Raw genomic sequence first — 25,834 nt, 5'->3', positions numbered from 1 at the left:
CTAACGCCGTTCTGCGGGTTGCCCCCAGCCCACGCTGCGCTTGCAGCACACCCGCCTTCCCCAGGTTCATTCCGGCAGCAGCACTTCCCTGCAGGACAGAGGGGAAACCCTGCATCCCCCCAGCCACCGCCGGTCCGCACGGGGAGCCTGCCCCTTCCCCTCGCGGGGGGCAAGCTCCCTCGGCCGCCCCCCTTGCCCACCTTCCCTAGGAGACAGGGAAAAGCTGCGTTAATTACTGCAGCTGTTATTCCCAAGACGACCCGCTCCCGGGAGCGCTGCAAATGCAAAGGAGCCTCCACGCTGGCCGCAGCAGCGCAGTCGGCTATTGTCTTTCTTTTGTTTATCAGCTCAGCCCTCTCTGGTGTCATCCTCCGGCGATCCCGCTCGCCTTTCTTGCTGGCAACGACTCCAAGGCAAACGGTACTTAGGAAAAATGATTGTGCTGTCGCAGTTCCACAGCAACTCTGTGATGTTCCCGCTGATGCATGTCACGTCAGGTAACAGTCAGGAACGATGAGCAACACCACCTTTTGAACTCACTCTCTCACCTGCCTTCAGAGACCGGCCGTTTACTGAGGAAGGGTCATTAAATTACACCGGAGCGTGCCACAAATAAAACCGGATTATTCAAAATATGCTGCAGCTTCACGCTCCATTCAAACAAGGCAGGCAGGAGCTATGGGGAAAGAGGTGCTACTCTGACAGGGGTAATCGACTGCAGTGGTCACAGCGAGGTGCAGACCTGCCTGAGAGATCACAGTCCTCTCCTCCCAAAATTAGTCCCCTATAGTTGCTGCCGGGCCACATGGCCGCTCTGTGCCACCACAACCACCACCACCTGCACTGAAAAAAATATATAACCAAGTGGTACAGCAGTGGTAAGATCTTCTCCGTTTCAGAAATCAGCTCAGAGAAAGGGTCTAAGCAGTGCCGGTAAGGCAGCTTCAGCGCCTTCCCTGCTTCCTCCAGCTCCAGAGGAAGGTGATGTCCTTGGCACTGCACTGCTGCCAGGACGCTGGCCAGGCACTTCCACATACATCCCCCGGGCCTTTCCACGGCCTCCTGGCCTGGCGTGCAGGTGGATGGCACTGGTGACATGGCACAGCTGGGTGGCACCTCCAGCCTGTCCCAACCACGCAGCCAGACAGCTCCCCCCCAGGCAGGGGACCACGGGCTCCGCAGGCTGCCCCGGCTCCGCGCCCACCAGGTGGGCTTTACAGGCGGGGGGGCAACAGCAGCATCCGCTGGCTGCAGAATCAGTGCCTTTAGGTCTTTTATTAAAAATAAATACGTAAAGAAACAAAATAACAGGGATAATTATTACTGGCGTGAAAAGCGCTGTGAGCCCAGCAATTCTCTTAAAATCTAGTGCATGACTAGGGTGAAATTCAAACACCAAAGTCTGCTGGAGATCTGCAGCCCAGGCTCAGCAATATAAAGGCTCAGACCAGCCTTCGGAATCCAGTTTAAAAAAAATTATATATATTTTTATATATATATATATATATATATATATATAAAATTTAAAAGAAAGCCTCAAGTGTTCCAAGAAACAAGTTCCCCTAACGCAGGTGGCAAGTAATAGTCTCTCTAGAGTTATTATGTGTATTTTTTAAGTGACCTTTTAAAGGGCCAAGAGATACACTGTGTCATACAACTTCTCACACAACAGTACTCAAAATTGAGAGAAGCAAGATCCAAAGACTTCCCAATACACTCAGGTATCTTACATTTCCAGGCAGCACACAGAAAGCATGCCCACCAAATACAAAAGCCCCGAAGCCAGAACTAGGAACGGGACCCAGTCCTCAGCTTGTGAGCTAAAACACACCAGCTATAATTTCTGGAAAAGCACGTTCTTCTCCATAACTTCTGTACTGACAAAATTCATCACATACACATACAGAGTCAGCGTTCGTAACATGCTGATGCTTTCCTCACCAGGGGGAATTAGGGCCAGTCTTGAGGGACAGGAGAGAGCAGGGTGCAAAAGCATGAAACTGCATCGCCTAACGCAGCTGTGCCGGGTTACCTGACAGCGACGGCGTGGACAAGAGGCAGGTACGCTTCAACCTGGGGCTGCTGCCACGACCTTGAGCCACAGAGGCCCCCAGCGCCTTACGTGCATTTAGTACCAAGTCACTTCCAGTAGTGTATTTTAATATCTTGAGCCCAACCCAGTATCAGACAGAGCAGCGCAGGTCTGCAACAGCTCTGTTCCAGCAAATCCACACTTGCATTAAGTGTAACTAGGACAAGAAACTGGACCCCTTGACTTGCGAGCACACCTTCTTCACATCTTACATTTCACTTTGTGACAACATAAAAAATTCAGATTTTTTTTTCTCCAGTTAATTTCGCAGAGCAAAGGTTTTATTCCTTTCTACTGTTAATGGGCTGATCCTGCAAGGCACAGGGCACAGGGCACCATCAGGTTTTATTCACATTCTTGAAGCAGGAATGCTGACCACCTGCAGCTCAGAGGGGCTTTGCAGAGGTGGGGGCTATTTTACCTTTCTAAAGACAAAGCCACGACTAGGTCCATGTTTAAATTCACGTTTCAAAATTGCCTAATGGAGTTAGGTACTTCTCTCATTAGGACTTTAACACTTTAACACACTCAGGCCCCTCCACTTCCCAGGTGTCTAACTACTGGGACACTCGGCTGAAAAGCTGAGTGAAACTCTTAAAACTGCAGGTTTTTCTAAAATCTGAGAAGCTCCAAGCAACTATTTGGACACCACCAATGTGCCAGGGAGCTGGGCAACTGGAGAGCATCAGGAAGGGGAGCTCTGCACCTCCACCTGCATCTTGGTGGGCCAGGGTTTGGGAACCTGCTGCAGTTTCAGAGCCGAAGGGAGAGCAGGGCCGGGGGGCGGGCAGCCTGGCTCCTGGTGAGCAGCCACCGAGGCCAGCACGGGGTGGCTCTCCCTCCCTGGGTCGGTCCCAGCCCTGCTCGCCGCCCCCTTCCACCGCCAGGGCTGTTCCAAGCCATAAACCGAGTCAGCCGGACCGAGACACCGCCGTTATGAACGGTGTGACCCGGGATAAATCCAGGCCCGTTATTTTTATTTACGGGTGACCTTCAAGCTAAACCCCGAGCCTAACTAGCTCCGGCTTCCGGGGGCTGGCAGGGGGGCAGGAGCGGGCTCTGGCCCGCCGCTGTAAGGGGCAAGACCCAACCTCCACGCCCGCCCCCAGGGGCTTCGGGGCGCTGAGGGCTGTGCCGGGGCCGCCCCCCGCAGCGCAGGGGCCGCGGGCAGGTGGGGGCAGCCATGGAGCGGGCAGCGCAGGGGTCTGCGTAGCGCAAAGTCCCGAAGTTTTACAACTGAGGCACCGTCCGCCTCCTCCTCCCCCCCACCGCTCACCCGGGTGCTGCAGGGGCAGGGTCGCGCTCCCCCACGTTGCGGCGGGGACCAGCCCCGCTCCCCCCAGGGAGGAAAACCTTCCCCCCTTTCCAACCGGGCTGTGCGGGGGGAGGATCCCCGCAACACCCGTCCGCCAGCGCCCCCGGTGCCCCATCGCCACCCACCTCCGCCCTCATCGCTGTGCTTGAACTCGAAGAGGAAATCGAAATCAAACTCCTGCTCGGCCTCCACGCCCGTCATGGCTCCGCCGCGACCCCCGCCACGCTCCGGCACCGCGATCCCCGGCCCGCCCCGTCGGGCCCGCCCCGCTGCGCCCGGACAGCCGCTGCCGGCCGGCTCACGGGCTGCCGCAGCCCCGGCACGGCGCAGGACGCGGCGGCTGCGGGCGGTAACGTGACCCCGGCCCCGACGGGCGGCCTATCTCGCTGCCACCGCCTCTGATCCGCCTCCCGCCCGCTGCTGATGTTTCCGGGTCGATGCAAACAACCGCCCCGCACACACACCCCCCCGCCCCGCACCCCCCGGTCTGGGCTCAGTCCCCCACGCGCAGCCTGCGCGCTGCGGGAAACCCCCTCCGGGACCGCGACTGCGCCCCTCGAGCGGGGGTCCCGGCACCGGGCTGGGGGGAGTATCTCCCCACACACACACCCGGCTCGGCGGGGGCGGGATGGGGAGGCCGCGGGCAGCGAGACATTCACCTGCTCCCGCCCGGCGGCAGCGACCTGCCCGAGGGCTCCGGGGCAGGAGCGGCGCTTCCCGCTTTCGGCCGGGGGGCTTGGGGGGGGGGGCTGGGGGGGCTCTGTTCGCCCGTCTGGGACACCGGCCCGTCCCCCTCTTCGCTGCCTGCTGCTAAGGCTTCCCCCGAGGGTCCCCACCGCGCCGCCTCTGCGAGGCAGGAGGCTTCGCTGTCGTTTATTTATTATTTATTTTGCTTAGTTGCAGCACCCACTAGTGCCAACTGCTATAAAAAGCGCATTAAAGCGGGACCCGCAGCGTTCCCGGCTGCCTCCTGCGCCAGCAGGGGAAGGTCCCGGGCCGAGGCACCGGCAGCGCCTGCGAAGGGCCCCGGCGGCGGGGCCAGGCGAGCGGCGACGTTAAAAATCAATTTTAAAAATACATTAAACTATTTTTTTTCTGTTTTGAAACGCACTCCTGTCAGATTACGGACGTTTGGAAGTCTCCGCCAGGCAAAGGAGCCCTAGCAGCTCGGCTCGCCCCGGCTCCCGAGCTCCAGGCCAGATTTCAAAAGGAATAGTTGTTTTTTAAAACTCTTATGGAAATGGTGTTCCCTTACAAACTCAGGGAATACCATTTTCCAGGCTTATGGCTGAAATCTCCGTTACAAAGTGCCAGGAAAACACCATTTTTTTCCATCAGAGCCTGTTACGCTTTCCTCGCTCCTTGCCGGGACGAGCCGCGCTGCCGTCCCGTCTCTTGCAGGAGCCAGCGGGCACCGACGTGCACCGGGACCCGAGGGGGCAGCCCCCGGCACGCAGGACCCCTGGCTCCGGGGTGCTGCCAGCGGGCGGCCCCGCCGCGGGGCCGGGCTCTGCACCGAGGGGGGATAGGGTCTGCTCTGAGGCGGAGGCGAGGCAGCCGTCGGGTGGCCGCCGTGGGGCTGCCCTCGGTCTCCTGCTCGCAGCCGCCTCCCCGAAGTGCCGGGGCTGAGTCACCCGAGTGCGCAAAAGGCCTTGGCAGCCGCGGAGCCACTCCGCCCGCGGCTGCCAGCCCCTCGGGGCCGTGCTCTCCCCGGGATGCTGGGGCAGGCTCGCCCCCAGCCCGGGCGAGGGGCTGCGCCGCGGGGACAAGCACCCCGCTTTGCCCGGCCGCCTCCCGCAGCCCCTGCCCCGAGGGCGCGGGCTGACGCGCCACCCGTCCCGGGCCTGCAGGCGGGACAGCCCCGACCCCCGGGGCGCAGGCCCCCTCCCTGCCGGGTTCCTGCCATCTCCTCCCGGGGCGGGGAGCCAAGCAGGAGCTCCCAAGGCTCCGCTGCTCTCGCCCCTTTGCCTCTCCCACATCTGGTACCTGCGAGCCGGGTACGTCGCCCCAAACTTGTTTACGGGCGGCTTTGATTTGCCAGTTCCATAAACTACCAGCGCTGCCCTGAACCGCGTGGGTCGCCCCCCACCCCGCCGGAGGGAGGGGGGAGATATGCGGCGGAGAGGCACAACCGAAGCGATGTCACACGTGGGGACAGAGTAACAGCGTGGCGCCAGGGAATAATCCAGTTAAAACAGTGCCATTAAACGGGAGAGCGAAAGGGGCCGGTGGGGGGTGCGGGGGCCGGTGTGCCCCGGCGACCCCCTCCCCGTGCCGCTTGTGGAGTCTCACTCGTACGCGGCGCTAACCCGCTGGGGTCCCCGCGCCGAAGGACCCCTCGCTCCCACCTAAAGCAAAAAAGTGGGGTCCTCCCACCGGGGCACGCTGCAAGAGTTTCTTCCCCGACTAAGCAAGAAATAAAGTATTTTCTCTGATTGCCGGAGTTTGGCAATCAAGGGGCACCTTAATTTGGCGGCAGCAATCCTGCTTTGCAGGGCTCCCCTGCGTGTTTCCTTGATTGGGTCACACTTTCTGGCTGGCCTCGTTTTCTTAGTCCCTTACAAAATACATCAACAGGGAAGAGAACTATTGACGAGGGCTGGCGACATTTTAGCACAGGCATCAGAAACGCCACAGAAATAAAGGGGGGGGGGGCTTGTTTTTTGGTTTTTGGGGTTTTTTTTGACAAGACGCTCCGGTACGGATTTTGTATTAGCTGCCTTTGGGCGCAGTTTTTGCGGGTTGGTGCGCTGGTGCCCCTGGAGCCCCGAGCGCGGGACGCGCCGTCCCTGCAGCCCGCGGAGGTCACCGCGCGCGAAGGGCACGCAAGCCAATGCTATTAAATAAAACGTAATTAACTTTCATCCAAAAAGGCGCTCGCATGCTTCAAAAGCGGAGCCACAGTCACAGCCGCGCTTGCAGCTCTCGCGCTGGCAGGATCCTGTCAAGTGAAATGAACCCCCGGAGTGAAAACATCTGTGTCAAAAAAAAAAAACAACAACAAACCCAAACACAACCAAAAAACAAAGCCCCGAGCAAACTGAGGGGATGGGCGCTGAGCGCCCCTCCAGCTGCCGCGGCCCGCCCCACGGAAGGAGCCCCCCGTCCCTTGCGCGGAATAAACACCGCGCACGCGGGCGCGACCCACCCCCCTCCGCTTCCTCCCCACGTCCCCCCGCAATGCGCGGGCCGGGGCGCCCCCCGCCCCCCCCCCCCGGCCGCGGAGACCGGCGGGCAGCCCGGCCGCGGGCGGGGGGCCGGGGCACGGCGGGGCTGCCCCCGGGCCCGCACCTGCCGCGGCGATGCCCGGTGCCGGTCCCGCTCCCGGGGCGCGGGCAGAGGCAAGCGGGGCTTTCCCCGGGGGACGCGCCGGTGCTGGATCGCGATGCTCCGCGGCGGAGGGGGGGGTTGTCCCGACTGGCGCAGGAGAAGCCGGTCCCGGCTCCAGCTCCTGGCAGGGTCAAGTTCAGCCCGGGCGAGCAGCTACTCCAGCCCCCCGCCCACCATCCGTCCCTCTCCCTAGAAACTTTGCCGCCGTGTTTTCGGCGCACTTCTGGTTACTGCGGAGTTACTGCGGGGCATGGAAAGGAGTCGGGACAGAGCCGGAATCGCAGGGCCAGGCTGCCCCGGAGCCGGGCCGGCGGCGGGGGCCGGCAGCCCCGGGGGCGCGGGGGGACACGCGAGGCCCAGCCCCGCAGCCCGGCCGCGACGCGCCCGGCCGCTCCGGTGCCTCGCCCGGCGCCCGGCGCTGCCCGGAGCCGCTTTCCCCGGGGCGTCCCTCCTGCCCCCGCCACGCGAGGCACGGCCGCGATTGTGGGCTGTATCGCGACCTTCCCCCCGAGCAGCCCCGGCTCCGCGGGGGGAATCCCCGAGCTCCTCCGCGGCTTTTCCCCCGGCCCGACCCCAGGTCCTCGCCGGCGCCTCCGAGCCCCTGCGGCGCTGCCCCGGCCACCGGGAGCGGGCCCGGGCCTGGCGGCAGGCGGCGGAGCCAGCTCGGTGAGCGGCCGCCGGCAAACCTCCGTGCCGCGGCGGAGGAGCCCCGGGGGACGCGCCCGCCCGCCCGTTACCTTCCTCTGCCGCCTTCATGGTGCTGCCGAGAGGGCGCGGGCCGCGCTGCGGGGCCGCCGCCGGCCCCTCTCTCCCGCTGCCTGGGTCCCGCGACGGCGGCGCGGCGGCGGCCGGCGGGGCAGCGCTTGGCATCCACCCGGCGGGGCGGCGAAGCCCCGGCGCCGCGCCCCGGGCCGCTGTCGGGCCCCTCGCCGCCTGCCCCGCTGCCGCGCCCCCCCCCGCCCGCCTTCACGCCCCGGAGGCCGGGGCCGCGCCGCCCCCGGCGTGGGAGCCGCGCCCGCGGAGGCACACGAGCTCGCCGCCGCCGCCGCCCCCCCGGGGCCGGGGCATGGAGGGGAGGGCGGGTGTGCGTGGGGACTTCGGCGGCACTGCCCGCGACGGGGCGGCGGGCGCTGCCCGCCCGCCCGGTGCCTTAGGCGGGGCCGGGGGCGAGGGGGTGTGCGGAGCGGGGAAGTCTCGCTCTGACGCAGGGCTGCGCGCCCGGCGCCGCCTTTTTAAAGCTGGAAAACACCCCCCCACCTCCCTTCCCCTCCCGGCCCCTCTCCCCGCCCCGGCCCCGTGATGTCAGCTGGGCCCCGGCCACGCCGACGGCGGGCGGCCAGCGGGAGGCGGGCACCGGCGGGCAGCGACGAGCCCCCCCCGTCCGCCCAGCCCCGGTCCCGCCGCCGCCCGCGGGGTCCCGGCAGCCGGCGGGAGCGGGTGCCCCCCTGCCGCGGGGGAGCGCGGCGCGGCGGGTCGCGGAGGGAAGGCGGGGGGGCAGGCGGGGAGGGGGGAAAATAAAATAATAAAAAAAAAAGCGAGGCAGGCAGCCTCGCATGCTGAAATCATTATGTAAAAAATCGCAGGCTTCCCCCGCTGTGGAAATTTGGAAAAGAGCATCAACTGGCAGGCGAGGGAAAGGAAAATCCTGTTCTGCTAAATTGCTAACAGACCCGGCGGACTCGGTCTCAGTCGCTCCAGATTTATTATTATTATTTTATTTATTATTATCCTGTAAATATCTCAGCAACACAGTTGTATCTCATCGCTCCGTAGCGGTGAAAGGAGAGGCTTCCAGCCCACCGCGACTCCTCCTCCCGCCTCCCACCTCCGGGATGCCCCGTCCCGGCTCCCGACGTGGCCGTGACACCCCGGCACAGGCGGGGCTGCCCGCGGGGCGGGGGGCGCCCCCGCCGCTCCGAGCCCCCTCGGCCCCGCTCCCGCTCCGAGCGCCCCCCCCCACCCCCCCACCCCGCCCCCGCAGCTGGCAGGAGCAGGGGCCTGCGCTTTCCTGGGGGGGTGGATGGCGGCGAGGCGGGGTGGGTTTGAGCATATTTGCTGTATGAAGGGGGGAAAAAAAAAAAAAAAAATCATAAATCTAGTGCCTGACACCCATATGTGGTTGGAAATAAATCCAATATAAACGAAATCCTGCCTGCCTCTGGGGAACGGGAGGCCGCGGCCGGCTCCTCGGGGCGAGCTCCTCCACTAAATCACGACGGCGGCCGGTCCCCACCGCGCGGCGCAGCCCACCCGGCCGCCCCCTCGGGGGAAACACCGGCACCCGACCAGCACTGGCGGCGCTTTTCGTTCAAGGAAAACCGAATCGGGAGGGGGACAGACCCCTCACCCCGCGGCGGCCCCGGCCCCCACGCCTCCCCCCAGGCGACCCGCCGTGGGTTCCGCGGCCGCGGAGCTCGCCGCCCGCCACTCGCGCAAGAGGCGCGGAGCGGCCTTGCACCGCCGGGCACCGCCAGGGGGCGCTGCGGAGCGGGGCGGGCACGGGGCGGTGCTGCAGCGCCCCCCTCCGACGGCGCGGCCCCGGGGCGGCGCTCGGCGCTACCGGCAGGGTGGGCGTGTCCCGTGTCCGTCCCCCCCGCCCCGGTCCTGGGTCGCTGCCCGACGGGGCGGGGGGGGGGGAGATCCCGGCGCCTTCCCGGGACGCCGGAGCGGGGGTGAGGCGCGGGGCGGGCGGCAGCCGCGCTCCCCTCAGCGGGAGTCTCCTTTCCTGCCCGCCCCCCCCGCGCTCCCCCCGAAATGACGGAATCCCCCGTCTGTTTCCTCCTGTTTAATGCCGTTGCCCGGACCACCGTGGCTCCGCTCCAAGGCCCCGCCAGCCGGCGCAGGCAGAGGCGGCGGCGCAGCGCGGGGCCCGCGGCCGCCCCCGGCCCTCCGAGCCCCCCCCCCCCCCCCGCCCCCCGGCCCCGACCCCGGCCTCGCCGTCCCGGGGCCGCCCGCTGCTCCCCTTCCCTTCCCCTCCCGCCTCCCCAAGTTTGTTTACAGCCGCTACTAGGAGAGACTGTTACACGGAGCTTATTTTGGGAGCTGGTGATGACTAACGAAGTTAAAAGGAGCTTAGTACAGAAAACAACCTTATTTTTAGACGGCTGTTGTTTCAGTGGATTATTGTAGCAAACGCACCCTGGCCACTTTCAAAAGGCACTTCCCAGATGCCAAGGCTTTTCTCCCGTGCTGCCGCCGAGGTGTGCAGACGGCCTGCCGTTGATTGCTTTGCTTCCCTCCATCTACTACCTAAACCCTGCCCGTAATTGCTATGCCTACAATTGGTCTTAATTAATTTGGACTTTCCCAAACACAAACCTACAACTCTTTCCACAGAAGAAAAACGGAGAGAAAAAAAATAAAAGGACAGAAAAAATAAAGTCTTGGAGCATGTGGGGCAACCTGGACCTGCAGCACTGGGTCAGCAGGAGCAGAGGCGGCAGCCCCTCGCTGTCTGAGGCATGCGCCAGGACTCCTCAGCCTCCCGCATGCAGCACGGAGGAGGAAGGTCTGTGCGTTCAGCTTCAGCTCAGCAGTCCCGGGGCAGTGGGGCGATGGAGCAGCCCTCTGCCTCGCTCCCTGGCACCCTTCGGCCATGTGGGAATCGCCTGGCAGCTCGGGCTCCAAGACTGGACATGAGGCTCCCTAACCCCTTGTGGGTAATTCATGGCAGAGCTGGGGGGGCCTCGTTCACACAAGGGCTGAGCACATGGGTACCCCAGCAAGGAGTCCTCCCCTGGCACGGATGCTGTGCCAGGCTGTGTCTCACCTGCCTTCATCACCGTGCAGCCAACCATCTCCAGCTTTCCACACAAGTGCTTCCACTGGCTCCTCTTCTACCACTGTCCATCTCTGCTGCAAAGAGTTGTATGGGCTCCCCGGGCCGTCTGTCTCCATCCATGTGTCCCACAGCAAGGAGAAGGGGGTGAGCTGGTGCTCCCCCTCCCACTCTTGCTGCTTTCAGAATCACAGAATCATTTCAGTTGGAAAAGACCTTTGAGATCACCAAGCCCAACCCTTAACCCAGCACTGCCCAGCCCACCACCAAACCCTGTCCCTGAGTGCTGCATCTAAGTGTTTCTTAAACACCCCCAGTGCCGGTGCCCCCTCCCCGGGCAGCCTGTGCCGGTGCCTGACCACCCTTCCAGGGCAGAAATGTCCCCTCACCCCCACCCTAACCCTGCCCTGGCGCAGCTCGAGGCCGTTCCCTCTGCTCCTGTTGCTCCTTCCCTGGGAGCAGATAGTACTAAGGCCCCAGTAGGCACCACAACAGCCTGTCCCCCATCCGCTGAGCGGGTCACCTTGTCACAGAAGGTCACACAGGACCTGCCTTCCATGACTCCACACTGGCTGGGCCTGATCCCCCGGCTGCCCCGCATGTGCCACGTGGTGGGACTCAGGGTGAGCTGCTCTGGAACTTTCCCCAGCACCAGCCTGTAGCCCCCTGGATAGCCAGTAATTAGGTTATTTTCCAGGGAGAGTTCAGCTGCCCCGCTCTACCTTTCCACCTTGGCTGAGGCAGAGCACACAGTGGCTTGTGTAGCCTGGGTCAGGCTAAGCAGCTTGTCCGTGTGGCCATGGGCTGAGGAGATGCTCCTGGGAGGTGGTACAGCATGGCGATGCTCCTGGGCGGTGGTACGGCACGGCTCTCCCTCATGGGAAGTGGCTGGACTGGGGAGAGAGTTTGGGAAGAAGGGGGTGAAGCACTGCAGGAACAGAGCAGGCCACAGAGCCTCTGTCTTAGGCCACAGCCTTTTCTGGGTTCCCACAGATTTTCCACTGCCCTGACAGCAAGCAATTTGTACTGGAAAAATCACAAGAAAAAAATATCTGTATACCGTCGAAGGAAGGAGGGCAGGAGTAGGAAAGGAGCTTTCCCTCCCTCTTGCCACCCAGCTGCAGCACCACAGGACTTTGGGATACTGCTGGGCTGCAGCCTTCCGCTGCTGGAGCACCCGCAGCCCCCGAGCTGCAGGCACTGCTCCTTTGCTGCAGGAAGGAGCCAAACACCGCGAGCTCCAACGGGCACTTTTGGGTTGCTTTTTACCCCTTCTGTTCATCTTTGCGAGCAAAGCTATAAATACTCCCTCTGTCCTCAGCTCTTGCATGTAAATGTAGTGCTATCCTTTAAAAAGCATCCCCAAACCTGAGGGGTATTTATACAGGATGTTTTAATCACCAAGAGTTTGATTCATGCTGACTAGATTAGTTTCACATTATATTAAGTCGTGTGAGTGCATGTGTTCCCTCTTGTGTTTTGCTTTTCTCTCCTTTCCCTTGGGTCTCAGCGGACTAGGAGGGAGGGTTTGCATGGAACTTTGTATACAGTAGCTACAGTATTCCTCGGAGAACCCCTAATTCAACCAAAATGTCTTTGTTATCACCTCACGAGGGGATATAGTCAAGTAGCGTGGCACAACAGACAGGCTTGCAAGGCTCGAGGCCAACTGCTTCTCCACGCCGTGTCCTGCAAAATGAGAATCTTTCAGCTGTGTCTGTACAAAAGTATTTTGAAAGCAGGGTCGCGGGGACTTCTCTCTCTGATGTTTACCAGTATCACATATTTTCTTACAATAAACACACAGAATCCCACCATCCAAGATACAGATCAGAAAAAGCCACCCATGCTCTGCACAGAAATTTTGTTTTGTTTTGGGCTTCTTGCCCTTGTAGCCTTTTATATATAACATATATATATAATAACGACCACCTCCTTAGGGCCTGCCCGCCCATCTTTTGGGTCTTGGCAGCTTCAAAAGCATCAGCATCTGTTCAGAATTTCAGTCATTGTAACAAAAGATTTATAAGTCTCAAGCCCCCCAAACCAAGTCCCTAATTAAAGTCTTTCTAATCCCCTGCTTTGAAAATTGTAAGAAGGTTTGCTGGGAAGTGAGAGAGCACATGGCCAGTGTTCACGGCTGACATCGGACCATTTTGCAAACACACCCATGACCACCTCACACACAGCACGGAGCACACCCGAGGGGTGGCCAGCTGCTGCCAGAAGCCCCCCCAAAGTCAGAAGTCTATGCAAAGGCAGGGGCTGGGCTCAGCCTCCCATCCCCCAGACACAGCCTCTTTCACAGCCTGCCAGAAATCATTTCACCACTTTTAAGGTGCATTGCACTTAGCAGGACAAATGCCAGAGGAGGAATTTTGTGTGCTTGAATAATGTTGTAATTTACCTTATAACCGGTCTCATTACGACGCTGAGTGCTCTGTTGATTTACCTGGCTTTTGATTTAGTGGACTCTTTTTAAATGACTATTTAGGAATGCAGCCAGGGACTGCAGGCAAAGGACCTTAAGCCTTTTCGGAGCTACAGTCACCCGTTCAGACACCGACTTCTTAAAATCAAGACAGACATCAAACAGCCACACCAGACCCATATACAGAAAGCTGCGACTGAATTAAACCGAGACATTAGTTCAGAGAAATAATTTCATAATGATACACGCTGCATTGGTGCTGCTTTGTTTCCTCTTAGGTTTGCCCCTTGCACAAACCTGGATCTCAGGCAGGCAGGCGCCCGGCACTCGGGGCAGACCCCTCGCCGCTGTAGCATCTCCCCTCCACGGCTGCTTGGTGGGTGCCAGCAGCAGGCTGAACCCCAGCTCCGTGGTGTGACCCCCGACTCCCACCAAGGCGCTTCAGGTACCCCTCTCCCACAGCAAAACCATCAGAAATGAAAACACCGATACTCCACGTTTCTTCCTGGGCACCACCAGTGAAATGTGCGGTACGGTGGGTGGTTAAAAAATGAGAGCACGTATAACGCTCTGTTCGTAGAACAGTACTAAAGACCTGGCCAGTTTTGATGCCAGTGCAGCACCGACAGGCTTGCAAAGGAGCAGTGACAATGTTTTCTACCAGACAATATATTTTAGCTCCAGAAATATTTTACATTTCAGACTTCCCCAGTTCCTGTTACAGGGGGTGGTAACAAGTTTTTTGCCTTAGGATTGAATGAAGGAGAGGCTGGTTGGGTACCCAGGGACACCAGCCGGCAGCAGAGCAGACCCTTCCGCGGGGAAGGGGAAGGGAAATAGATTTACGATGTCTGTGGGAGACCGGGACCCTGGTAGGTATCAGTTCCTGCACACTGTGGGGACGGCGGCTTCCATGTCATCCATCCTCTGAGCCGCAGGGTTGCACCTTCATTGTCCAGCAGTGCACAGCAGTTTTTTCCAGATGCTGATGTTTCACCTGCAGGAGTGGAGCTGACACAGGAGGCTCTGTGGCAGTGGTGACCCAGGGGGACGGACATGGAGCCTGGGCTGGCTGCAGGTGCGGCGGTGCTGCTTCACCCAGCAGCCCAGTGGCCAGCGGCTCAGCCTTGGATGCTCAGGAGTTAGGAGTGGCTGCGCAGGGCTCTATTACTGCAAAAGGGGCTCCTTTCCCACTCGACAAGCCCATAAGCTCTACATCCCCTGGGAAGTCTGCCTTTAGTGACAGGCGCCTGTAACTCCTTGTCCTCTCCCCTCTGCCGCTAGCTGGTCCCCGAGCGTGTCTCCCGCCGCAGCCAGAGGAGACCTAGGCCCATCTGATTTACACCACAGGCAGCAGGGTTGTTGAGCTGTGCTCACAGCCACGTGCTCAGGCGGCCCAAACTCAGCTGTCCCTGCCAAGATACATGCTACTGCAGCATCTCCCCTCGGATCCAAGGCTCCGCATCCCCATGCGCAGGTCCAGCAGCGGCGAAGTGCCCTGTGTAGCCTCCCTCTCCATAACCAGGGACTGGCCCATTTGGGACTCAAGTCCGATGCCGAGAGCACCCTGGTTGCCACATGAAATGAGTGACCTGCTGTGAAGTCCTGGACCCTCTGGATGCAGCATGAGCCCTTTTTCCAAAATTGCAGCTGTACTGTTATTTACTTGGGCTGCTCCTCAGCACCAGCCTGAGTCTTTTCCTTCATGAGTTTCCTCCTGCTCTAGTTCATTAAACTTGCATTTAAATCTGCTATTGGTTCTCCCTAAACGAATAACGTTTCATTGAGTAATATTGAATTCCTTTGTATTAGCCTGTTCCCCTAGTGCCTCCAAATCCTCCTGTAGTCTGGTGCATTCCTGAAATTTATCAGCAGCCTCCCCTCCTATCATGATGTCATCCGCATCTGGACACCCAGAGTATTGCGCCAGCCTCGGGCTCATTTGTACAAAACTCTTAAACAGAACAAGTCCTGGCACCAAGCCCCGGCAGATCCAGCCTGTTAGCTCTCTCCCTGTGCACAGTCCTATTTATTGCACTTCTCTCTTCTCTAACCCAAGTTTATCCTTCCAATATCGATACTCCAACACTTGTATACTTTTTACTGACCTCATTTTCTGATGCACAGTCAGTAACCTTGTTAAAGTCCAGCAAACCCAAAATCATTGCTTTAAACTTTTCTGGGCTCACCTTCACAAACTTTATGAAGAGGATTTGGACTACTCCAGCAGCAATTTTGACTATGGCCCTTGTGCCAGATGCCTGCAAACACCCATCCCAGCTTCCCCTTTTCCCCAGCACTTTTGGCATGGTTGGACAACCCAGGGGATGAGAGGTATTGAGGGAGAAAGGAAATATTTTCCAGGTGATGAAATGAGGTGCCAGGGTTTTATTTGGTCACTCATAGCTATGCAGTATTGAGGAGCATCCTCTACATTTCATGTAACAAAGGTAACAATGAGCTACAGCCCAATGGTGTAAAGTAATATACTCTACTCCTCTCTTATTTTCACCAAACATTGAGCTGCTCAGTGTTTCTGACGACAGCGACTTTGGACAGGGATAAAACTTGGAGCTTCTCAGCTTCAAAGATAAAACAATAGGAAACTGCGTGCTGTTGGAACTGAAGGGTTATGATGGAGATGGTGAATGCCCGTGCCCCCGGCCGCCCACAGCGCACGAACAGCTGAACTGCCCCCGCTGCGGGCTCTGTGCACCTCAGGGTGGGCTGGCTCGATCCCACCTCCCAGCCTGACGCTGTGCAACCCTGCCTGCTCTGGCTGCCCAGGGATGCCACGGGCCTCATCAGAATCCTGTTTCCTGCAGAATTGCCCCATGGATGAGGGGGTTCTGAGAAATCCTTTGATCAGCCTGGCAGAGCTAGAAGTTTCTCTTTAACAGGGGAGCCATGAAAGACTGGCGAGAGATTGAACTTTTAACATACACCTTTTCTTCTTCACAGCTGGAGCTGTATCCCCCATGTTCCTTTCACACTATTTCATGCACAATGGGTGTTTTCTTTCTGGGGATGATGTAGCTGAGGGGACCAGCATCCCGAATGGATTGACAGACTCCTATCGTTTGGCCAGTGATGTGTTTGGTTCTTCATGTAACAAAATGATGTACGAGCTCGATGCCTTTGCGCCATTAGCTAATGGCAGCTTTCCTGTTTTGTGACATCCCTGCTTGCTGAAATAGCTGTATCTTTAAGAACAGGTGCTGAAAATTAAAATCTTCTTGAGTCAAGCTTCCTCATTAGCAGCCTGCCTGGCTAGACTCTACCTTATTATTTTTTGCTGGTGTGTAGCTGTAAAGAGAAAACCAAGGAGAAAAATAGGCAATTAAAATGCATTAAATTGATTTCCGAATGAGTATGCAGAACCAGAAAGTCTCAGGAAGAACCCCATCTCTTCTCTTGCATCTGTTGTTGTATGTGAGAGTGCAAATTCACTAACAACTAGAACAAGACACATCTGCAAACATTAGCGGGGTCAAACCTCTGTCTTGGATCGCTCAGTCAAGTCTCTGAAAACCAAATGTGTTAAGTCACTGCAGTTGCTTGGCTCGCATTGTGGAGCAGGGCTTTTCAAAGACCATGCAACAGTTTTTCAGGATGAACTCCTTGGTCCCAACTGCTAAAACATGAGACTCTCAGCTCAGCAAGCCAGAGAATCATTTTCCTCGTTGTCAAGAAAAATGCCAGTAAGCACCTCACGACTCCTCTGCTCTGAACCACGTTCCAATGCAACAGTGAAACTACAAGTGTCATGGAACTGCACAACTCCCAGCACCAGGTGCTGGGTCTGCTCTGTGGCTCAGGTCTTGACCGCCTGTTCCACCTCAACACAGCTATACCGAATGCAAGCCTGGAACACTTAAAGAAAACCATGAAGATGATACAAATTCATCTCTTCGTCTTCTTTGCTTCCAGGACTTTCCTCTCCCTACTCCCTTCCTCCCCAGAGTCCAATTAAATTTATTTTCAGGTTGCTTTTTAAGCACATTAAATCACAAAATCAAAGCAGCCTCTCAGCTGTGGTGTGAGGAGGGTGCCCACAGATGCATGCGTGGTGCACGGAGGCGCAGGCAGCAACGCCTTTGTTAAGCCAGGGGCGACGGCCGAACCCCCGACCCAGTGACGCCGGCTGGATCTACCCACCGAGCCTGCGCGGGGAAGGCAGCTGTGAAAAGTTACCCTGAAGACTAGGGCTGAAGATTGGTTCATGGGACACTTGTGCTGAGGACCCTGTTACTAGAGGCAAGCCCTGGAGATTACAGCCACCCGCGCTGCCCGCTGAAGGGCTGTGGCCTGCTCGCCTCTGGCACGGCGCTGAGCAGCACCGGAGTTGTGCCACAACAAAATACTTTTCCTTAAGTTACAGGAGTCAAAGCTGTCAAGTCTTGAAGTCTGGGATTTGGCTCCGAGCTGTGCTGGCTGCCCTCCAATAGGTGGATGCAGACCGGTTTTGCAGCAGAGCCCAGCAACCTCCAGCAGGACAAAGGCCATTGCCATCCCCCACAGCCCCTGCTCCCACCCTGGGAAGCTCCTCCGCTTGTCGATGGGCTGCAGGGAGCTCCGAGCACCTGTCTGGGGGCTCCTCACCCTGGTCACTGCATGACAACAGGTATAGGTGATCCAAGAGGTTAGACAGAAAGATGCTCCCAAAACTGTGCGTGCACAGCCACCCCCCACCCCCGTAAGTATCTTCTGCACGGGGACCTCAGGGTAAAACATTGCCTGGAGGAGGGATGTGAAGGCAGCTGGGGGTGACTGCTGCCTGTGTCCAAAGCCCAGTAAAACCCAGCTCCTGCATCCTGGGGTTGGCTCGGATGACGAGCCCATGCGGGTTTAAGGCCGGTATGGGTGGATCAGCAGAGGGTGAGGGCAGGGCAGTAAGAGATCAGCTTGGGGCAAGCACGCCGGGGCGACCGGGGCTCCCCATTCCGCAATAGGGGTCTTTCAGGAACAGCGGTGCAGAGAACTGGAGCGGGGCAGGAGCAGGCAGGGGGAGGGTTGCCGGGATGTGGGTTGACGGACCCAGCCCTGACGCCGGGCCTGGCACAGCAGTCCCATGGACTCTGATGATTCAGAAGTGGCGAGGAGGGAAATGTCTGGCTGAGCTGCAGGGCCCTGCCCTGCCCGGAGCATGGGGCCAGCCGGCTGCTGATGGCCAGCACGCTGGGCCGGCAGCTCTGCTAAAGGTGGCTACCAAGGGCCTTGCCAAGACATCTGTCCTGAGCCAGCTGCCTCCACGGCTACTGAAGCACCTCCATAGGTTATCACGGTAAACGCTGTCTGGAGTTTTCTTTTCAGGGCTTTTTCTCCTCCTTTCACCCATTTAAAAGTTCAATAGAAACCACAAACTTGCTTCAGAGGGTGAAGGCTCTGAACACCCAAGATGTTCGTTCGCAGCCAGCCTAGGTGGGCTGCTGCCAGCAACCCCTCTGCCTTCCACCCTGCACCGACAACCCACGCACGGGGTCCCCATAGCAGGCGATGGGGCGACGGGGTCTGACAAGAGACTGCGCTGGAAATGAATCTGTTCCATGACACCGATTTGTGTCTCATCTGGAAGATTTAAGACTAAGTCATTAAGGAAACCTTTCTTTCCCATACCACTGAAACACGGTTTTAGAAAACGGCATTGTGTACCTTGACAGGGGATTTTTGTTGGATACGACCATGGATGCACGATTTTACATATCCGTTAGCTTCTACCGCCCCCATCTGGCTTGTGTCAAAATACCAGCTCTCACAAGAAACTTCCTGCAATTCCCTCAGAAATAACACCGTAAGGAATCCCCCCCCCCCCCCCCCCCTATTTACTGATGTGGGCTCTGACCTACTTAAACGCATCAGTCACTCAAACAGAGCCTGAGACCACGTTTTGGGAAGTGCAGATGCAGAGCGGGAAGGGAACGGATCCAGGTGCTGCTCCTGGCTGGGTTAAAGGGGCACGTGAAACCATTCCAGCACGGAGCCCCACAGCTGTTCTCCTCTGCCTCCCCAGCTGTTTCAACCATAACATAATGTAATGCTAAGAAACTTCAGTTCTATCAAGCTCCGTGCTCATCACCTCCGTGATGTGACCACGCTTCCCAGCTGGAGGATGACGGAGCAGCGCTCCAGCAGCGTGCCCACCGCACTGACAGCCAGGCTCTGTCTCGACAGGGGAGCTCCAGCAAGGGCAGGGCAGCGGGTGGGAGCTGGCCACACCAGTGCCAAGCCAGAGCTTTGAGCAGGGCACAAGCCCCTGTAGATGCACTTCCTACACTCACAAGTGCACGTATTTGCAGAAGACTGCAGTAATCGGGAGGAAGAGAAGACAACTGAGTGATAGGTATGGAATTACACTGGAGTTAACCTACTTCTAGAGTGACCACTCCTGAATACAGCAGAAAAATCACACATGCATTTTCATGAAAAAAAATTAAAATGCAAGTGAAGCAATCCCTAAGGCGAGGTGCCACTCAAACAGAAGTGGGATGACCAAGCAGCAAGTTAAAACTGAAGTCCATCCTTCATGCTTTGTGGAAATGACACCAACAAGCTCCTAAATAGCCGAGACTAAGTTCACAGATTTACCCCCCCTTATGAAAGTTCTGCCTTCTTTTAAGAAAAAAGTACCATTTTCCTCCAGAGTCACTTAGGAGAGGTCCTTACACACCGGCTCTAGCCCCATCTCACTACTCTTGTCATCCTTCCTCACCTCCATCTCGCTGATGGCAAAACCTTCTTCCTTGCCAACCTGTTAATTAATGGATAAAGGGGCTCCTTCCCTCTCTGAAAAACCTGTATCAGCTCCAGCATCCTGCTCAGGATAATGATACCAGTAACAATTACTCCTATACTCTTAGTTTTATTCCCTTCTGAGTTACCATTTTGGTTGCCCAGCTTGACATCCATCAGGAGACTGAAGGCTCGTATATGCAGCATTTTTTGGAAACCATGCTCCTACTCACAAAGCAAACATCTTAAAACCCGCAGAATTTAAAATCGCCCGTCAGTTCTGGTGGAGACTCCTTCCAAATGCGAATACAAACTGTTGTATGGGCAAGACCATGGAAATCGTTAGTCTTCCCCCTTCACCTGCCTCATGTCTCTCAAGTTCTTAGTTCTTGCTTCCAGTCTCGATAGCCTCATTGAAATGTGCATAATGCAAAGCTAATTAACTCTCCGGTATTCCAGACTTGCAAGCAGCTCCCGTTTTTTCTTCCCCTTAAAAAGAGATAAAGTTCTCACATTTTTTTATGCCTTGGAAAAGTATCAAACCAGGAGGGGAGGGATGCAAAGTAGAAGAGCTGGGAGATGTCTGGGACTCAAACAAGACCGGCAAGTAACAAGGCAGGCTACGGAAAGGACTTTGTTTTTCATATTTGCCTTGAGTTGCTGGAGGGTTCTGCCTGGTGGCCTCCCCTCCGAAACGCCTCCCTTGGCCGAACAGGCAGCACGTGCAGAATGCAGCTGGCCCCAACGCCGCCTGGCCACCAGCGGCTGTTTGTCACCATCTTCACATGATCACCAGATGAGTCCCTCTCTCATGGAATTTGTGTCCCATCTTCAAAAACAAATACAACTGAATGCAGTCTCGCCTATCGTCACAACCCTGACCTGCACGCAGGGGTGACTGCGCCCGAGCCAACAGCTGCAAGGCCAGCAGGGAGCCGGTTCCAAGAGGCCCCAGACACTCAGGCTACTCAGAGGAGGAGAACACAGGCAGGAATGGTAGGAAGGTGCTGAGGAATGGCTAAAGCAATGAAATGATCTACAAGACAGCCTGCAGGAAGACCAGCTCATGAGGGAGACCGCACAATGTCGCCAAGTGGCTCGCCATGAGTGCAGGCTCTGGCTCCAACCTGTGCCAACTCAGCACGGCGTACCAGGGGGTACCGCCGCGCCGGGCACTGGGTGGCACAGCACCAGACAAGCCCCATGCACTTGGCTTAAGGCTCCTCTGAGACAGCTGCAAGCAGCCTTCTGACAGCCTGGGAGCCCACAGCTCCCGCTGCTAGCCATCACCAGCAGCAAAGGAGCCAGGTACGGGGCAAAACAAGAGGTGCAGGAGGGCGGCACATCCCAGCAGTACGGCCTGTCCTGCTGGACGGCTGGTGGGAGCCGCACAGAGCCCACAGCATGGCACAGCCTGCGTGTCCCCCTGCCCTGGCAATGCGGGATGGGGCTGGGGGTGAGGGCAGAAGGGATGCTTTTGTTGGGTGTCCGGCAAAATTCATTTTTTCCCCACATGCTTTCATTTTGCCCTCCAGCCTTCTGCCTGTGAAGGTGTCTCCCTGGCTGAGCAGAACACATGTGGCCCTGCAGCTTCAGACCTTGCTGCTCTGTGCCCCGAGGCAGCCCCCTCTGGGGCACACTGTGCTTTAAGAAACCTTTCCCGGCTCTCCAGCAGCGAGCTCCATCGCTCGCTGAACTCCATCACTCACTGTGCTGGTGCCTCGGAACTGGCAGGGTGAGTTACTGGGGCATCAAGAAGAAAGACGCTTGTGCTGCCGAGCAGCAGACGGGTGACTCAGGCTGCCCTGCGTTACACTGAGCTATAACCTCCTCCCGCCTCACCTGCCACCTCTGGGTAATTGCTTTTGGACAGAGAGTAACCCACCTGCGTGGTTACGCGACTAGCTGCTTGGCTTTCCTCCCGCTGCCCCCTAAAAGAAATCTGCCTCAGGTTACAGCCAGGAGCTGGTTTTTCCGCCCTGCCTCCCCTCCAGCACCACAACCCAGCTCGTGCAGAAGCCAACAGCTTCAACGGCTGCAGCGCTGCGGCTGGGGGCTCCTTGCACCCGCGCCCCGGCACTGGGCACAGCGGGGACGAACATGGGGCACCCTGGTACGGTTCTGCTCTCAGGGTGAGCTGACCACAGGGAACCGTGCAGGGATTGCGCTCTGCCCGCAGCATCCCAGGATCCAATGGAACTACGGGCAGAGCCCAAACTGGTCAGGGAAAGATCTCTCCCAGTGCGAGCAGGGACTGGTCAGGCAGCAGAGCCGGGCAGCAGCCCACGACCCCCGGCTCTGACATTGCTGCTTTCAGGCTTGTGCTCCTGAGGTGGCTCTCACAGACACGGCTTCCTCAGCAGTTCCAGGCATTCCAATGTGGGTTGTCTTACAAGGATTATTTTCTGAAAATGTTATTGAACTTCTTTTTTATTTATTTATTTTTAAAATAAGATTGCCCGGTGTGTGTGTGTTTGTTTTGGGAGTTTTATTTTTGCTCAGAAGTCTGCACAAGTTAAGGGCATCACAAACCTAAGTTACCATGAGCTGACTCTCCTTATTTCTAAGCTCATACAATATGCGTAACCTTAAACCACTTCAAGATACTGATTTCTTAGATTTTGGCATCCTTCACTATACCATCCAATCCCTAAGGATCACACAGTTGCCCTCGTATGCTGCTTTCAGCTCTCACCCCTCCACCTATTCTAGCACCAAGAACCATGTAAAAGGACCTACCAGAATTACAACCAGCCACACACAGGCAGGAAGGTAACACAAAGGCCTCCAGCTAGGATATTTTTAAAATGCAGATCATTATTTTTTTAATAACTTGAAATATTTTACTGATTTCTCACATGAAGAAGTTTATGCCAAAGATTGAAAGGCGTCTGTAAGCAAGGGTACCACCACCACACCCACAAGGCAAAAGCCTCAAAGCCATTAAATCTTGCTTCCCTTTAGATCCTTCCTAGAATTTGATAGAATTGTACATGTCTGTGGGGGTTTTCCTTTTTTTTTTTTTTTTTTTTTTTTTCCTTTTTTAAACACAGATTGCCTACAATTGCTTTAGTTGCATTTGAATGGGGATAAATACATACCAGAGCAGGTCTGTGTCATCTACCTTACTCATGACACTCAGATGGAAAAATTACCTCCTACAGCTGTGATAAACTCTGCTCGGCTGGGGTCAAGATAAGAACAGACTTAGGGTTACTGGGCTGCCACGGCAGGGCCAGCAGGCTCCTAAAGGAGGGGGGGAACTCCAGGAACCAGCAGCTGTGGGGGACGCACATACGTAGCTGTGCTCCTGCAGATGGATTCAGAATCCCATGGCAAGAGAAGGCAGCGACTGCACACAGGGGAGACAACAGCTCCTCTTCCTGCACTGAGCACATACAGGACAGAGGTCTTCCCCAAGGGAGTGTCTGGACTGAGAATTCCCAGATCTCTCCTTCAAATAGGCCATAGATGATTGCAATAAATACAAAACCCATGTACATGCACATACCCCTTACAGGTCTGCTTGCGCATTAGCATCCCCCAGCCTTCCAGCCCAAATAGCCAGGAATTAACTTTCAACACACTTTTGAAGTAGTTATCTATAATTTGCTTCCACACAACGTGTGTTTACTTCGCAAAATCAAATTCATGCTTAGAACTCAGAGCAAAACACAGACAACCCATGGAAAAAAGTAGATGTATACATTATAGAGAAACAACGGAAAGCAGTTCTACACGTAAGAATTACAAAAGTCTATTTTGTGTCCTGCTTACTTAAAAGCTACACAAATGTTATAACCAAAGTTTTTTTTATTCTTACTATTTTTGTCAAGAGAAGAGGAAGTAAACATAGTTTACTGCTAGAAAAATAAAGGCAGGGCCATAAATACTTATCATGAACCCTAGTTATAGAAAAAAAAAAATCTCTTCTTGGAGCAGATGATATCTTTCTTACAGCCCAGTAACAGGAAAAGGCCAGGTATTCCTCAAACCCACTTTTTTTCTGAGCAGTTTAGAGGTTTACTGCTGCCGATGAGGATCTCAAGTGGAAAGCATGGTGGAGGACAAGAGGAGACTACAATAAAGAGAAATCTTGTCCGCGGTTTTGCCAAAACCCGGCCAGGAATGGGAGAATAAAGGAGGATTTGCCAACCCTGCGGCAGCGCGTGCTCTCACTGTCCTGTTCAGGGCAGCCGGTTTGCACTGCCTCTGCCGTCAAACATTCTGATCAAACTACGTTTTTGGTTGATGAAGTAGGGAATAGGCCCTTCAGTGCAATTCCCCATTTGAAAGGATTTTGTTTGCAATCGGCTGAGCAAATTCCCACTCAGAGGAACAGCTGTCAGCCCCGCTGAGGGCATCTGGTGGGTGGTTAATACTTGTTGGGAAGTACCTCGCTTTAAGTGTGTTTTGTTTACAAAAGGAGTTCCTACGCTTTTTAACACAGTGTTAAAAGATATTGCGCCTCCTGTTTGTTTACATATAATGTTTGATCGGTGTTGTCTTTGTTCACTCGCACTGATTTTCCTCTCTACAGGGGGCTAACATATTGAAGGGCTTTTTTGATTGCCTTCAGTTTCAATTGAGTTATAATAATAACAGCCTAGATACAGAGAGGTTATTAAATTAAGTGTTATAAGAGACATTCTTTCTCTGGCTCAATTCTTTCCTTTCTAGCCAGCACAAATAAGGAGAAACTCCACAGAAGCTAAAATTCAAATGGAGGCGAGAAGCAGGACCTACATAAACGGCTTCTGTGGCAGCAGCCGCCTCTCCCGTGGCTCCTCCTTTCCAAGGGGAACTATCTGTCCAGGCTCCACAGCCTCGCCAATAAATCCTGCCCTGCAAAGGGGTTGTCAGAGCCATGTCAGTACCTCCGGACACGCAGAGGGAGGTGTGTGGAACAGATGCAAGCCTCTTCCACGTTATCTTGCCTGTATAAAACCCAGGAATACAGAGCTCTGCAAAAGTGGGAAATGAGGTCACGTCGGAGCATGTTTGTTAACAGCGCATCTCCAAAGCCTCTCAGGCAAGCTCTGCTGTCATTTATACCGTGAGCCCATTTGTACAGCACACCCCAGGCCTGACTCACCATCATTCCCCTGGTAAATACGCGAAGGTGGATGGGGCACAAACACCCCCAAGCTGTGGTGCTGTGCCGCCCAGCTGAGCAGGGCAGCGGTGTAACCCAAACGCCCTGAGACAGCAGTAAGGTTGCAGAGCAGCATGGGGACCGTTCCACTTAGATCTGCTCTCCAGCATGCACAAATGGGCATAGGTAGGTACAGTATGTAGGGAATCATCTTTCCATCTACAGAAGTTAACCCCCATGACTAACAGCTGTTTAACTACAGACATGAATATTCAAATTTTTGCTTAAATACCTGCAGAACTGGTGTCCAGTCCAAAAAGGCTCCCCATTGCTGAGTTCCCTTGCAGACATGCTTTGCAAGGAGACTAAAAACTGTTTAGGCTTGCCCTCTCTTGTGGACGCAGGGTAGGAGGACGTTTATAATACAGATTGGCTCAAGTGAGTGCTGCTCGTCAAGGTCATACATTTCCCACGTACATACAAAAGCAATGGCATGTTTTTGGACAACGACTCAGAAATTTCAGGAAGAAAACAGGAGATACCTCACAGCTGAATTCTGATGGTATGTGCCAGCAAGCTAAGTCTGAACATAAAAACACTGTTGTAAACACTCACATTCGTGGAAGAGTGCTACAGATTTAATGTTAAATATGCAAGGATTTAATTTTGGCTTCCATTTGCGAACTAATACCCCATGTAGTAAAATGTTTTCCAGCAGTTCCATGAACACATAAGTTTATAACAGCATCAGACGAAATCGATGTAATAATTACCAGTGCTCCTTTTTTTTGCAGGATCCCTCCTTTTCCCTGTGTTCTTCCACCAAACTAATTAGGAAATGTAGCAGACATTTAGCTGATACGCTTCTTAAGCACGGCCCCAACAGGACGGTGACGTTATGTATGTTACTCTGATGAAGACTTATTTCCTGCCCCCACACCATGCTCCTCCATCCTACCCCAATTCTGAAACTGTTTCCCAAATATGTTTCCAAAGAGGCACGATCACCATTTCAGAAATACGTATCTGACAGAGCAGCTCACAAATCCACGCACCTATTTAAT

At 56.0% G+C, this 25,834-nt stretch overlaps 1 protein-coding gene and 1 long non-coding RNA gene across 11 annotated transcripts in view; one reads left to right on the top strand and one right to left on the bottom strand.

The window, feature by feature from the left end:
* The window catches only part of NFATC1 (nuclear factor of activated T cells 1), a 111,607-nt gene extending 103,948 nt beyond the window's left edge, over positions 1–7,659 (bottom strand). For 3 of the 10 annotated variants that reach the window (XM_080380334.1, XM_080380340.1, XM_080380336.1), the window contains exon 1: positions 7,475–7,659. In XM_080380334.1, coding sequence (XP_080236460.1) covers positions 7,475–7,607 — 133 coding nt within the window. In that variant the 5' untranslated portion in view covers positions 7,608–7,659. Of the gene's footprint in view, positions 1–3,532; positions 6,561–7,474 lie in introns of those variants that run through there. The other 7 variants (XM_080380337.1, XM_080380343.1, XM_080380341.1 and 4 more) reach the window with 6 other exon arrangements.
* The window catches only part of LOC308060971, a 244,485-nt gene that overhangs the window by 195,007 nt on the left and 23,644 nt on the right, over positions 1–25,834 (top strand). The gene's annotated exons all lie outside the window — the stretch shown is intronic.

The sequence above is a fragment of the Falco punctatus genome (assembly GCF_963210335.1).
Source record: "Falco punctatus genome assembly, chromosome: 3".
In the NCBI taxonomy this organism is placed as follows: domain Eukaryota; kingdom Metazoa; phylum Chordata; class Aves; order Falconiformes; family Falconidae; genus Falco; species Falco punctatus.
This window is presented reverse-complemented; position numbering and strand designations above follow the sequence as displayed.